The sequence below is a fragment of the Merops nubicus genome, unplaced genomic scaffold, assembly GCF_000691845.1.
Source record: "Merops nubicus isolate BGI_N331 unplaced genomic scaffold, ASM69184v1 scaffold11842, whole genome shotgun sequence".
Classification (NCBI taxonomy): domain Eukaryota; kingdom Metazoa; phylum Chordata; class Aves; order Coraciiformes; family Meropidae; genus Merops; species Merops nubicus.
Window position 1 is genome coordinate 521 of NW_008591586.1, and position 12,566 is coordinate 13,086.

The 12,566-nt window shown below is 42.7% G+C and overlaps 1 protein-coding gene across 1 annotated transcript; it reads left to right on the forward strand.

Moving 5' to 3' along the window:
* Window positions 1-479: 479 nt before the first annotated feature.
* LOC103782549 (D-tyrosyl-tRNA(Tyr) deacylase 1-like) lies at window positions 480-11,382 on the forward strand (the record flags this gene model as incomplete). The annotated part of the gene is made up of 3 exons (XM_008950318.1): window positions 480-577; window positions 8,651-8,827; window positions 10,767-11,382. Coding segments are annotated over 2 exons (254 nt in total), but the record flags the coding sequence as incomplete, so codon positions are not given.
* Window positions 11,383-12,566: the final 1,184 nt, after the last annotated feature.

Below are 12,566 nucleotides of genomic sequence, written 5' to 3' on the forward strand. Positions count from 1 at the left end.
TTAGCTGAGCAGTAAAATCTCTGAACTGAACTAGCTCTGTTCTACCCCAAACCAGGACACCTATACATAGTATTTCTTCAAAACGTAACTGGTTAGCTGGACTGGCTTGGCTAGTTTAGCTAAGCTTAACCCTAGGCTAAACTGTTACAAACCTTTAAAATTTAATCTGCTGCCTGTCCTGAACTGTGAGCGCTTTGATTATCCATAGACTTGGTTTGTTTTGTGGACATCTCTGTACTTAGCTGCATATTGATCATATTGATGATCTCTGAATGTCAGCCCACATAGCTGAGTGCACACAGACTGATTTTTTTCTTAGTAGCTTAGTAGCTTTCTGCAGTTTGTTAGTTGGCTCTCCTTTTATGTGTTTTTTTTTTTTTTTTTTTTTTTCCCTTTTCAGTAGCACAATTTGGTAGAGATTTTGATATGTGTTATCCTTCCAAGAGCCCTCAGCACTTTTTTGCCTCTCCCGTTTTCAGATGGCAAGTTTGGTGCCTACATGCAGGTACATATCCAGAATGATGGCCCTGTTACAATAGAACTGGAGTCCCCAGCTGCCACTGTTGACCCTAAACAGGTAAGTGAGCTAGAAGATCTGCCTGGAAAGGATGGGTGTATAGGCTGTGCCTCCTCTGTGGATTTGTAGCATTCCTGTGATGAAGCAGTATGCCTTTCTTAGGCATGAGGAGCTTGTGTTTTCTGTCCAGCCTCTAAAAAGTTAAATAATTCCACTGTTTTTTTCAGTTCCCTGGCCTGTTGATAGCTGCCTGCTGTACTGGTAAAAGTTACAAACCAGCTTTTTAGAGTTTATTCTTGCCCATCATTAAAGTTGCTCTTTAATCATGATTCTTTAGCTGTGTTTTTAATGTGTCTGGACCCGCCTCCCCCTTTTTTCTTTAGTGAGGTTTCTTAACATTTGGGGGCTTTTGCATGTGGGTGGCTGGATGGAATGATTAGCTGCCTCTTTCTCAGAAACAAGAGAACATGGTGCCAGAGGGTGTCACAAATTCAGGTCCTGAATTGAAGTCTGGAGTGCAGAGGAGGGTTAGCTCTGCTGAGGAACAGCGCAGGCTATGCTGAAAACCTAATGCAGCAATGAGGTGTTCTCATCCTCTCAACGTGGCAGTGACCAGCTTTTCCAGGCTGAAAGAGAAGGGGGAGGATTGTTATTGCCAGCTCTGCTTCAGCAAGGCCACACCAAGCCTATCTGTATAACACTTAGCCTTGTTAAAATTGTTATTGCAGTTTATAAGAAGTGCATGAGGGAAGGACCAGGAAACTACAAACTTGTTAATCTAACCTCAGTACCTGGAAGAGTTATGGAGAAGACTATACTGTGTGCTATTGAAAGGTATTCAAAGGACAGTGCAGTCACCAGGCAGAGTCAACACAGATTCATGAAGGAAAAGTCCTGTGTAACTGACCTCATACCCTTCTACAATAACGTCACCTGCCTAGTGGATGAAGGGAAAGTGGTGGATTTATATTTTCTGGGTTTTAATAAGGCTTTTGATACTTCCCTCACTGCATCCTTCTGGGCAAGTTGTCCAGCTGTGGGAGGAGCAGGTGCATGGTATGCTGCTTGAACAACTGGCTGGAGAGCAGAGCTCACAGGGTTGTAGTGAATGCGGCTGCATCTGATTGGTGACCTGTCACCAGTGGTGTTCCTCAGGGCTCAATTCTGGGGCCAATTCTGTTCAATATTGTTATTGATGATCTAGATGCAGGAGTTAAATGCACCATTAGTAAGTTTGCTGATGTTACTAAACTTGGAAGTGCTGTTGATTGTCTCAAGGGACAAGAGGCCTTGCAGATGGTCTGGATAGATTGGAACACTGGGGAATCATTAATGGCATGAAGTTTAACAAGAGCAAATGCTGGATTCTGCACCTGAGATGAACTGATGCTGGACATACGTATAGATTAGGAGAGGAGTGGCTGGAGAGCAGCCTTGCTGAAAGGGATCTGAGGGTGCTGGCTGGCAGCAGGCTCAATGTGAGTCAGCAGTTGGCAGCCAAGAGGGCAAAGCTCATCCTGGGGTGCATCAAACAGCATGACCAGCCGATCAAAAGAGGTGATTGTCCCTCTGTATTCAGCAGTGGTGAGTCCTCACGTTGGGTCCGGTGTGCAGTTCTGAGCCCCACAGTTTAAGAAGGATGTGAAGGTCCTTGAATGCATGCAGAGGTAGGCAGCAAAGACGGTGAAAGGGCTGGAAGGAATGTCCCGTGAGGGATGGCTAAGGACTTTAGGCTTGTCTGTTTTGGAGAAAAGGAGGCTGAGGGGTGACCTCATTGCTGTCCACAGTTTCCTGAAGGTGGGAAGTGGAGAGGGAGGTGCTGAGCTCCTCTCCCTGATACCCAGTGGTAGGATGTGTGGGGATGGTTGAAAGCATCCAGGGAGGTGTACACTTAACATTAGGAAGCATTTCTTTGCTGAGCAGGTGGTCAAACACTGGAATTGGCTTCCTAGAGATGCAGTCAATCCCAGAGGCTTGCCAGTGTTTAAGAGGCATTAGGACAATGTCCTTAATAGCATGTTTTAACTCTTGGTCAGCCCTGAAGTGGTCATCAGTTGGACTAGACGATAGTTGTAGGTCCCTTCCAACTGAAACTATTCTATTCTGTTCTATTCTATTCACTTCTGTCTTTCTAGCTGCAGTTTGTCCCATGTACAGTGTTCTTTTCAAATTACCTGACCAGTTGACCAGCCAGGCAAAACCACTTTGCTTATCAGGTCTGTCCCTGAGTTGCCATCTGACCATCACTCTTCTGAATTAAAAATGAGACATTTGGGTTCTTCAGTTAGCCATGTATGTTTATACCTGCTCTCAAACGCTGCTCATAGGTTCTGTGATAACTGCAGTGCAGCTGGTGACTGTAATTGGTGGGAATTCTGCATCTCCTGGGAATTCTCATATCTCAAAATACCATTCTAAAGGCATTTGGAACCTACTGGGAAAAGAGCATGGGAAAGCCTAAAGAAGCACCTCGTTTCCTTAAATTGCCAAGGTATTTTGGTTTAGGATCTGTTTCATTTTACCTCCAAATTCTGTTCTGTATCTGTTTGCAATGTTCTAGCCCCTGAAACAACTACATCTGGTCCTGGCCTTTCTGTATCCTCAGAGCTTTAGAACAAAGAGTTCTCAGCCCAAACTGTGCATAATTAGCAGCATCAGCTCTGTCTTTGGAGTGAGGAATGATTGTAGATTTTAAGTACTTACATCCCTACTTGGATGAATTATGCTGCTACCTGACTGCCTGGCAAAGAGAGCCTGCAGAAAGCTGGAGGGCAGAGAAATTGAGTGATTTGATGTCCCCTTTGAACTGTTCATCCTCAAGAGAGTTCTGGCCAGCTGTTTTCAGGTGCCATGTTTATGGCATAGACTTGTTAAGGTTGAGGTTGAGTTGTGGTACTTGTGGCAGTGCTGACTTTTGCCACGCCAGCTCTTTGTGAGATAGGCAAAGAGCCATCCCCTCCGTGTTGACTGCACAAGTTCTCCGTGCCCGGGCGTGGTTCTGCCTCGGGTGCAGCTGGCCACCTCCCTTGTATAGCAGCTCTTATTGTAGCCTGCAGCTGGGGGCTTTGGAGGCAGGATGGATGGCACCATCGTGTCCTGCTGCCTCTGACTGGGAAATGGAGCCCTGTGGTGTCTTGGTCTCCTAACACAAAGCTGGTGACCAGTCTGTTTTGCTGAAGCAGGCTAGTGGGAGCCATTGGTGTGAGATAGGTGTGTGACTGAAGGCACGGGCAGTTTCTGACTGGCATTGAGTGTGCTGAGAGAGCTTTTACCCCTGCTGTCCCGTGTGTGGGTGAAGTAACCCAGGAGGAGTCACCAGGGTGTGCTGGATTTTGGAAGTTTCCATCTCTTTCTTGGGGAACACTGGATTATTTAAGGGTTTTGCCCTCACAGTTGCCTGTTTTTCCCCTCTGACAACACCTTCCTGGTGGCCATAACATGGGCTGAAGAGTGGGAAGCATGCTGGTTTTTTAAGCTTCATATAGTGTGAATTTTCTTTTTAATGTGAATGACTCTGCTTCAGTCTTGGCTGCTGATTGCCTTCCTGTCTTCCTTAAATCTCATTCTCTATCAGCAAAGATGAGGCTTCTTGTGCAAGATGTGCTTAGAGCACTGTCATTTTTCCAAAGGTAAGGTTATACCAGGTATTTTCTTACTGAGCCTGTGTCTGGACCCTATAAAAAGGAGAACAGATGGAGTCTGAGTGGGTTCTGGACAGTCTTTATGAGAATAAGGGTGATGTCAGTTTGGTTACCTTCTTTCTGCAGTGAGTTGTCCACACCTATTTCATGAGCCACCCTCAATTCCAGGTCATTGAAAGTCTTGATGGGGGAGATTCTAGTTTGTGACAGCAGTGCATGAGCTCTTACAGTGGCACAGATACCTCTGAAGCAATCCAGCTGCATTCGCTTTGGATGCACAAAGAATTTAATCTGTGCCATGTTTCAGTGAACCCCATTTATTTGAAAACTGGCAGCTCTTTTAACTGTTACTGACTGAGTACCTTTTCCAGCTCGTGTCTGGACCTTGACACACACTGTCAGAGGCACTGCTGTTTCTGACACTCTTAAGCATCCTTTCCTGATAGTGACATGTGTGCCATGTTCTTTCACCCAGCATACAAGACGTAGGGTGAGGAAGAACCAGTTTAAATGTGTCATTCTCCTCTCTCTTCCCTGCCCATTGCATTTTCTTTTGCTGTCATACAGTCTGTTGATTTGCCTGTAGAATGGGCACTAAGGCTTAGAGATGATGTGGGTTTTACCTTTGTGCTTTAGCAAGAAGAGATAAATAAACCATCCCGCGGTGTTTAATGTGATGTTAACAGAAAGAGATTAGCCAAATAATTGCTGATGAACAGCTCTGTTCTGTCATTGGATGTGACAGTGAAATGCCTCCTTGATTTGAAGTGATTTTCTGTGGCTTCAGCTGGTAATCTGATCTTTATAATTCCTTTGTGATGTAATTAGTAAAAATACATTTGGATGAATTAATCCAAATATATTTTTATATTCATTGTGCTAGAGGTATAAATCACAGAAATAATAAAGAAAATAATAATTTTTTAAAAAGTGTCCTCCTCATACAGCAAATGTAGCAAATTTTTGTGCTGTGTTGACGAAGTTTGTTGTGATCATTGCTGAGATTAGGTTAGCTATGCCCAGAATGCTTTGTCTGTTTATATCCTGTTTTGGGGAAGGTTAGAGAGATGTGTTTTGTGTTTTTTTCCTGGGAATTTGTAGCTAATAGAAGTAGCCAGACAAAAATGGAGTGGGAAGAGGTTTTAGACTATGCTTGGGGAGGTGACATGGTGACAGCTCAGAAAAGCTTCTTGAACTTTGAAAGTATTTGGATATTTACAGAATTCAGCTAGGAAATACTCTGTGCATTTTTATTTCTCCTGCTAGGAGAAGTGGCATAGCAGTTTCAGTGTTTAATGCATCTATTCTCACTAGACAGAGAACTGATCTCTGTGGGCCCGTTGGTGCCATCACTGTTGAGAATGGAATAAGCTACATTTTAACCCAAATTTTGGTTACACATTTTGGACACTGTAGTGAGAGGTGTAAGAATGAAAGCGTTAGAGTGGATCTTTGTATTTTAAACCCTGTTTTGGGACTGGACATTGTAGTGGGAGGGATAAGATGTGAAATCCTTGTAGAAGATTTTTGTTACTGAACCTGCCAGTATCAGTACTCTAAAGCAGCATGCACATACTTCATCAGTATGAGGAGTAAATAATAATATAATGCTCCTTGGAAGTGGCATTGTTTTGAATGAGAGAGGAACTTCTCAAGACTGACATTTAAGTACCTTACATTTTTAAATGCCAGAAGGATTTTGATGATAGAAAATTCATTAAAGGAATTCCACATAAATATTCTATTATTTATGCCTTAAAACACTTCTCATAACTGTATAGCTAAAAGTGATCTCTCTGGTGAATGTGGAGAAACCTCCAATATAGTATTTTAACTTTTCTATCACTTTTCAGTTAGAAGATTTTAATATAATGTAGCTGAAGGTATTTTCAGTTCCCCAAGTGTGGTGTTGCTTCAGCTTGCATTTTCATTTTAGGGAGACATGGTGATTGTCTTGGAATTGTGTGGTCAGTAGCACAGTCCTAAGAGCTGGTGTCAAATATTGATGGTATTAAACTATGGTAGATGACTGTACAGTAAGGGCCTGTGTCTGCGGTGAATGGATTTTTCCAATTGTCTTTGAATTTGTTTTATGTCACCTACATTTTCTTGCTCCACACGTGAACATAGGCACCATTATGAGAAATCAACTGCAGTCTTCTCCTTGGCACCATCACCTGGCATTTTTTTCTAGATGTTGCCAGCTTCGATGTTTCTCTTTTTCTAGTTGCACTGCTTTTGGGCTTAATTTGAAGAAGCAAATCCAAAACTTGTGAGTTCATTTTCTTACGCTGAAAGTTTTGGTGAGGAAAATAACAGGAGCTCAGCTGGTTATCCTTTATCACTGGTGACAAAGAGAGGTTAAGGAAAATGAGTGGGAAAGCCATGCAGCTGATAAACTGCTTGGCTAGACATTTTTTCCAAGACCCTGGGCAGAGAGTTAGACCAGGCTAACTAATGAAGGGCTGGTAGCACCTTTCTTGCCTCAGGCTGGGCCCTTATAGTGTAACTTCATTGTGTGCTGCCCATGTTTCTTCTGGGAAGAAAATTAAGTATCTGATTCCTAACATGAGGAAATTAACTTCAGCAAAGCAAATAACTTAGAGAGCTATTAACATTTTCAAGTGAGGGACTGAGTGTGCATTTTTGCTCCAGCAAATTGATTGCAAAAGTGATATGATGTAGTATTACAAATGACGTAACCACAGACATTTCTACCTTGGTGAATCTTTCTTTCACAGTGCAATTTAACTTTCCACTGTAATTATTAAATTTTTAGAATTTCATAGCTGTGATGTACTCTTAAACAGTATCAGGCTAGAATTTGTCAAAGAAGCTGTCAACCCAAATGTAAATTCTGACCTTTTTCAAAACTATTACTTTATATGTTGGTCAGTTACTGGGGACAAAGCACTGTCCACACGGTTTGTGGACATTGTTAGTTATGTGTACAAATCTATATTTTAAAAACTAGGAACTATGCTTTCAATTCTCTGTAGCCAGCAGCTAATGTAGTGCCTTCCTTCCTCTGATACATTTTTGTACCATGAAGATCATCAAAACCCCAATTCTAATTTCAACAGCTGGATAACCCAGATACCATTTGCAAAAATAACCCCCAACTGCATAGAGGCCACGAGAGTACCCTTAATTAAGGCTGAGTACCATTAATACTAGGGGCTCAGGAACTTTTGTTTCCCTTCCTGCAGATGCACTCCCTTTCTCAGTTACCACTAACATTCACGTGCTATGAATATAAGCTTGTTGGGAGAAGAGTAGTGTGGACATTGTCAGACATGGGAGTTAAAATACTGCCTCTGTCATGCCTGATATTATTTGTTACATCTGTGCACGTCACTTGAGGACTGGATCATGCTAGACAAAGCCAGCATACTCTTGTCGCTTCACATCGTAAAAATAAACTGGTTTTAGTTTTGAAACAGCCAGCCAAGACTTTCCTGGGCCAGGCTACACGTCCGTGTGTGCAGGTGTTCAAGGAGGATGTGTTGTGGGGATAAGGTGCAGGTTGTACATGGCTCCAAGGCTGTGCAGTCTGTGCCCTTAGCTCCTACTGACTGGAGCCCAGATTTACGTCTCTGTGTGCATATTCCGGGAGCCTAATTCATAATCTTCACACACGATGTAGTTTTTTTATTCTCTGATGATTTCACCTCAGAAGAGATCTTTTGGCCATGAAATTATGATTTATGACTAGCATACTTTATCTTGGGGAAATTGTGGAAGTAGAAGAGAAAATCAGTAGATTACAGAAATTATCCAAATTGATAAACTGCACAAAGTGTAGTCATTTAAGTAGCTATCAATACATAGCGTCCCCAAAATTTACTGCAACCTGAAAAATAGGAAAGAGATGTAGACTCTTAGTAGCACTGGAAACATTTCCACTGAGAGGTGGGAGAGCAGTGTTATCAGAGGCTTTTATCCAAGCTGATTTGAAATGGTTATTCTATATCCTAGGTGTTGCTAAGGCTCATATATCTCTTTCTATGAATAAAGAATAAAATAAATTCATTCTTCTGTGCTGGATAGCTGAATTTGGGATACATCTACTGTCAGCAACTTTGAAACTACAAAACTGCCACTCAAGACCCAAAGCAGAAGAGGAGTTTGGTGGATGCCAGCTCCCCCTTTTGGTCCCTGAGCTTTAGTCTTTTACATGTTTGTGGACTATGTTGTGCAGAGAAGGAATGCTGGAAAGCTGAGGGTGGTCCTTTGAATACGTGCACTTCTTTTTTATACTCGGGGGTGGTCGTGTTAGTGTATGATGATATTTCACTGTCTTCTCCAAATTTATGAAAATCGAAGCCTTGGGATTTTTTTTCCCCGCCTGTTTTATTGATCTATGTATTGGTGTTGTGAATCTGAGTTGCAAGTTTTATACAAATGCTGACATTTACAATTTTTTAAAAGAGTCTTCTAAAGTTATTTTATTCCATGAAGTGTTTTCTTCCTCTTCTTACTTTATGAATAGCTGACAAAACTTGAAAAACAGCAACAAAGAAAAGAGAAGACCAGAACCAAGGTGCCCTCTGAGTCAAGTAGAGAAAGAAGTGCCCCCCGTAACAAGGATGACCCCAGTGCAAGCAGTGGAGCAGAAGGAGATGTGTCTTCGGAAAGAGAGCCGTAGCTCAGCCAAAGCAGGCCTCAGGTTTGGCTTTCCCACCCCTCTGTACAGCTGTGTCCTCCTGCTGGGCAGCCTCCTAATGCTGGCTGCTTCACTGAAGCAGCACACGCAGAGAGTTGCATTAGAAGTGCTGATGTGAAATTCTGATGGTCTTGGTGGTGGGTAACCTCTGATCCTACCTGCAGTTGGCACACCCGAACGTAGAAGTGGGTGAAAGTCTCTTCTCAGATGTGTGCTTGCCTGGAGGTGTGTATCTGTGAGTCTGGCCCAGCCATGACTGTTTCCAGGCTGATTCAGGAAATTTAAAATTTTGCTTTTGCAGCACAGCAGTGACTTAACTCAGAATCCTGCTTTGTGTTCTTCAGAGTGGAGATGCATGGTTCTTTTTGTATCAGGCGGGTTGCTCTGGAACAGCCTCCACCATTTGCAATAACAAATAACACACAGTCCTCAGCAGTGGAAGTGGAAAACATTTTAGAGGCTGGAGACAGGCCAGAACTGCAACTTCCTATTGTGGTTCCTACCCATGTCCTCAGTTCGTTCCCAGGATGGCTTGGTAACAGGCTGTTTCATATACCTTCACCATCTAACGAGAACATAAGGCCAGGCACTGAGAGCCAGACTGGCTGCTTGAATTCAGATGCCCCATCACTGGATGTGTTCAGGACTAGGTTGGATGGGGCCTTGTGCACTGTGGTCCCTTGCCAGGGAGGTGTCCCTGCCCATGGTAGAGGGACTGAAACTAGATGGTCTTTAAAGTCCTTCCCAACCCAACCCATTCTGTGATTCTGTAATTCAGGCACTTGACCTGCAGGCTGTGCCTGGACGTGAGTGAATGAAGTTAGACTGAATATAGACCCTAATCCTTAGTCATGGATTATCTTCATATATAGATATGTATTTATCATACTCTTCCAATCAGTTTTAATTCTCCAGGACACAGCTTTCATTGTCTTCCTTCCCTCTGCCCACCCCCAAAAAAGCTACGTTGCCGATTTTGAACTTCCAGAAATGTCTGGTCACTCAAGAACGTATTATTTCCTTCATCTGCACACTGAAGGCCAGAGCTGGCCATGCAGTTTAATTATTAACAGCTTTGCAAAATTATGGTCTAACCTTTCTCTCATTTTCCTATCCCTAGAGTTCAGTCTGGCTTGTGATTTATACAATTCAGTATCATGCATTGCTCAGAAAGTTGCCTCTTTTTTTTCTTTTTCTTTTTTTTTTTTTTTAATTTAATCCATGAATTCCCCTAGCAATCAGACATTGGGGGATGATTTTTGTTCTCAGTAAAATGTAGAAAAACGTTCATATTATCTGTGTGGTACTACTATAAATGATTTTGCATAAGGCATTGAATAGATTTCTGAAAATAGGTCAGTTTGTTTTGGATTGACCTGGAAGACAGATTAAAGAAACTTTCACATCCACACACCGTTTTTCCCTGGTGTCATGAAGAGCAGCTTGAAGCCCGCTGTGAAATGGTTCCATTCATTAACTGAGTTGCAGTCAAAAGTGGATTGTCATAGCCTACAACAGCTGGAATCACATGAGTCCTGCTCTCTTTGGCTTCTTGCTTGGTGCACCGCTTTCTTTTAATACTGAAGATGAGCAGGCACATTGGGAAAGAGAATATGTTCTTACAAAATAAAGTGAGGATGTACCATTTCTCAGCAACAGTTGGCCTTGCTGCTGTGCTGCAGGGATACCCCCACTGTTTCTGGGTTGTGTGTTGAAATAACATTTCAGAGAGCAGGAGTTCACAGGTCTTCCACAGTGCTTTGGTCAGTCTGACCTGTTCTGTAGCATTTGAAATTCTAGGGAGATGGATGTTTCTAAAATGTGATACACTGATAGCCTAGCATTAATTTTCATGCTGTGACAATAAAGATACTTTCTTTACGTGATTTGAAGGAATCCTACTCTGTCTCTAGTAATATTCCTGTTTATTTGCCTTCCACAGTTCCTTGTACAAAAGCTACACTGGATTCTTAAAGAGAGACCCAACAGACATTCACCTCAGAACCACTCTTCAATGACTTTGGAAAAGAATGGAATGTGGGAGAAGAGAACCAAGACGTTAGAAACCTGTATCATTCTGTATTCAGACAACCAAAGCAATGCTATCAGATTCAGTTGTTAATGTGTAATATCAGTAGTAAAATGGATTTGTAACATTTTCTGTATGTGTTTTCACACGACTGCTGAGTAAAGGGTGACTGTAGGCAGATTGTAGCAGAACATTTACTGTCAGTACATAAGCTCCATTTCAAAGATAAATCAGGGTTTTTCCTTAAACTTACACTTGAATTCTGAAAATTATCCAAGCAGGCTTGTATTTTGATTCTCACTCTGTGGTGTCATGTGCTACCTGTTCCCACGGCAGTGTGTAGATCTGTGTATATTTTGGTATATTGTTCTGCTGCTCCCTAGCACCATTTAGCAGTCGAGACTTTCTGCATGGATTAAGTTATTAAAAGGGAAGATCAGCCGCTAGTTGTTTATCATGTGGAACACATCTGTCTTGTAAACTTTTTTAAAAACAGAAAAGACTTTATTAAATAAATTCTGCAAGCTGAGTGCCTGTTGGTGTTCGTGTATTGCGTGCCCTAAGGTACAGTGATGTGTGTGACAACCTGAGTGACACAGAGCAAAAGCCACAAGCTGAGAAACACGTACTGATACAACTCGTCCACCTCTCCTTTGGAAGTCAGGTTGAAATCTTTGCTCCTTCCAACACATCAAAGTCCTTTAGTTACCTTGTGGTGGCCACCAAAGTGCCTCAGCACCTGTTCCACATACTGCATCATCTACCTGCTGACATTTCTGTCCGATTCATCAGAGGCAGAAGAGCATTTGGAGGCTGCTGGCAAACAAGAGCTGGGAAGCAGCTGCAAAACTGCTCTCCTGGGGTTGTTCAAGTGAAGAAAGTTTCATGGGAAAATGAAAGACTGCAAATCATTACACCTTTGGCTTCTTTCAGAGGTGGTGCAACCACTGTGGGGTATTTTTTAAACTTTGCTTTCATAGGCTGCATGCTTACAGTCAAATGAAGATGAGTGAATTTCAGAACTGCACCTTGACACAGGTTTTTAAAACACATGAAGCTTAAGTAAAGATTTGGCAAGCCACACGTCTAGCATGTAAACATAAAGAGGGAGTAGCCAGGATAGATTGAAATGTTACACTTAGTAACACTTAGCAGTGTGCCCAGGTAGCCAAGAAGGCCAACGGCATCCTGGCTTGTGCTAGAAACAGTGTGGCAAGCAGAACCAGCAAGGTGATTGTCCCTCTGTACTTGGCATTGGTGAGGCCACACCTCAAATACTGTGTTCAGTTTCAGGCAACTCAATACAAGAAAGACATCAAGGTGCTGGGGCAGGTCCAAGGAGCAACTAAGCTGGTGAAGGGCCTAGAGAACAAGTGTCATGAGGAGTGGCTGAGGGACATAGGGCTATTTAGTCTGGAGAAAAGGAGGCTAAGGGGAGATCTTACTGCTCCCGACCTTTCAGGACGTTGTAAAGAGGCACTGCTCCTGACCTTTCAGGACGTTGTAAAGAGGCAGGTGCTGGTCTCTTCTCACAAGTAACTAGTGATAGAACAAGAGGGAATGGCCTCAAGCTTCTCCAGGGGAGGTTTAGAGTCGACATTAGGAAGAACCTTTTCACTGAAAGGCTTGTCAAGTATTGGAACGTGCTGTCTAGGGAGGGCACCATCCCTGCATGTGTTTAAAAGTTGTGTAGATATGGTGCTTGGGGATATG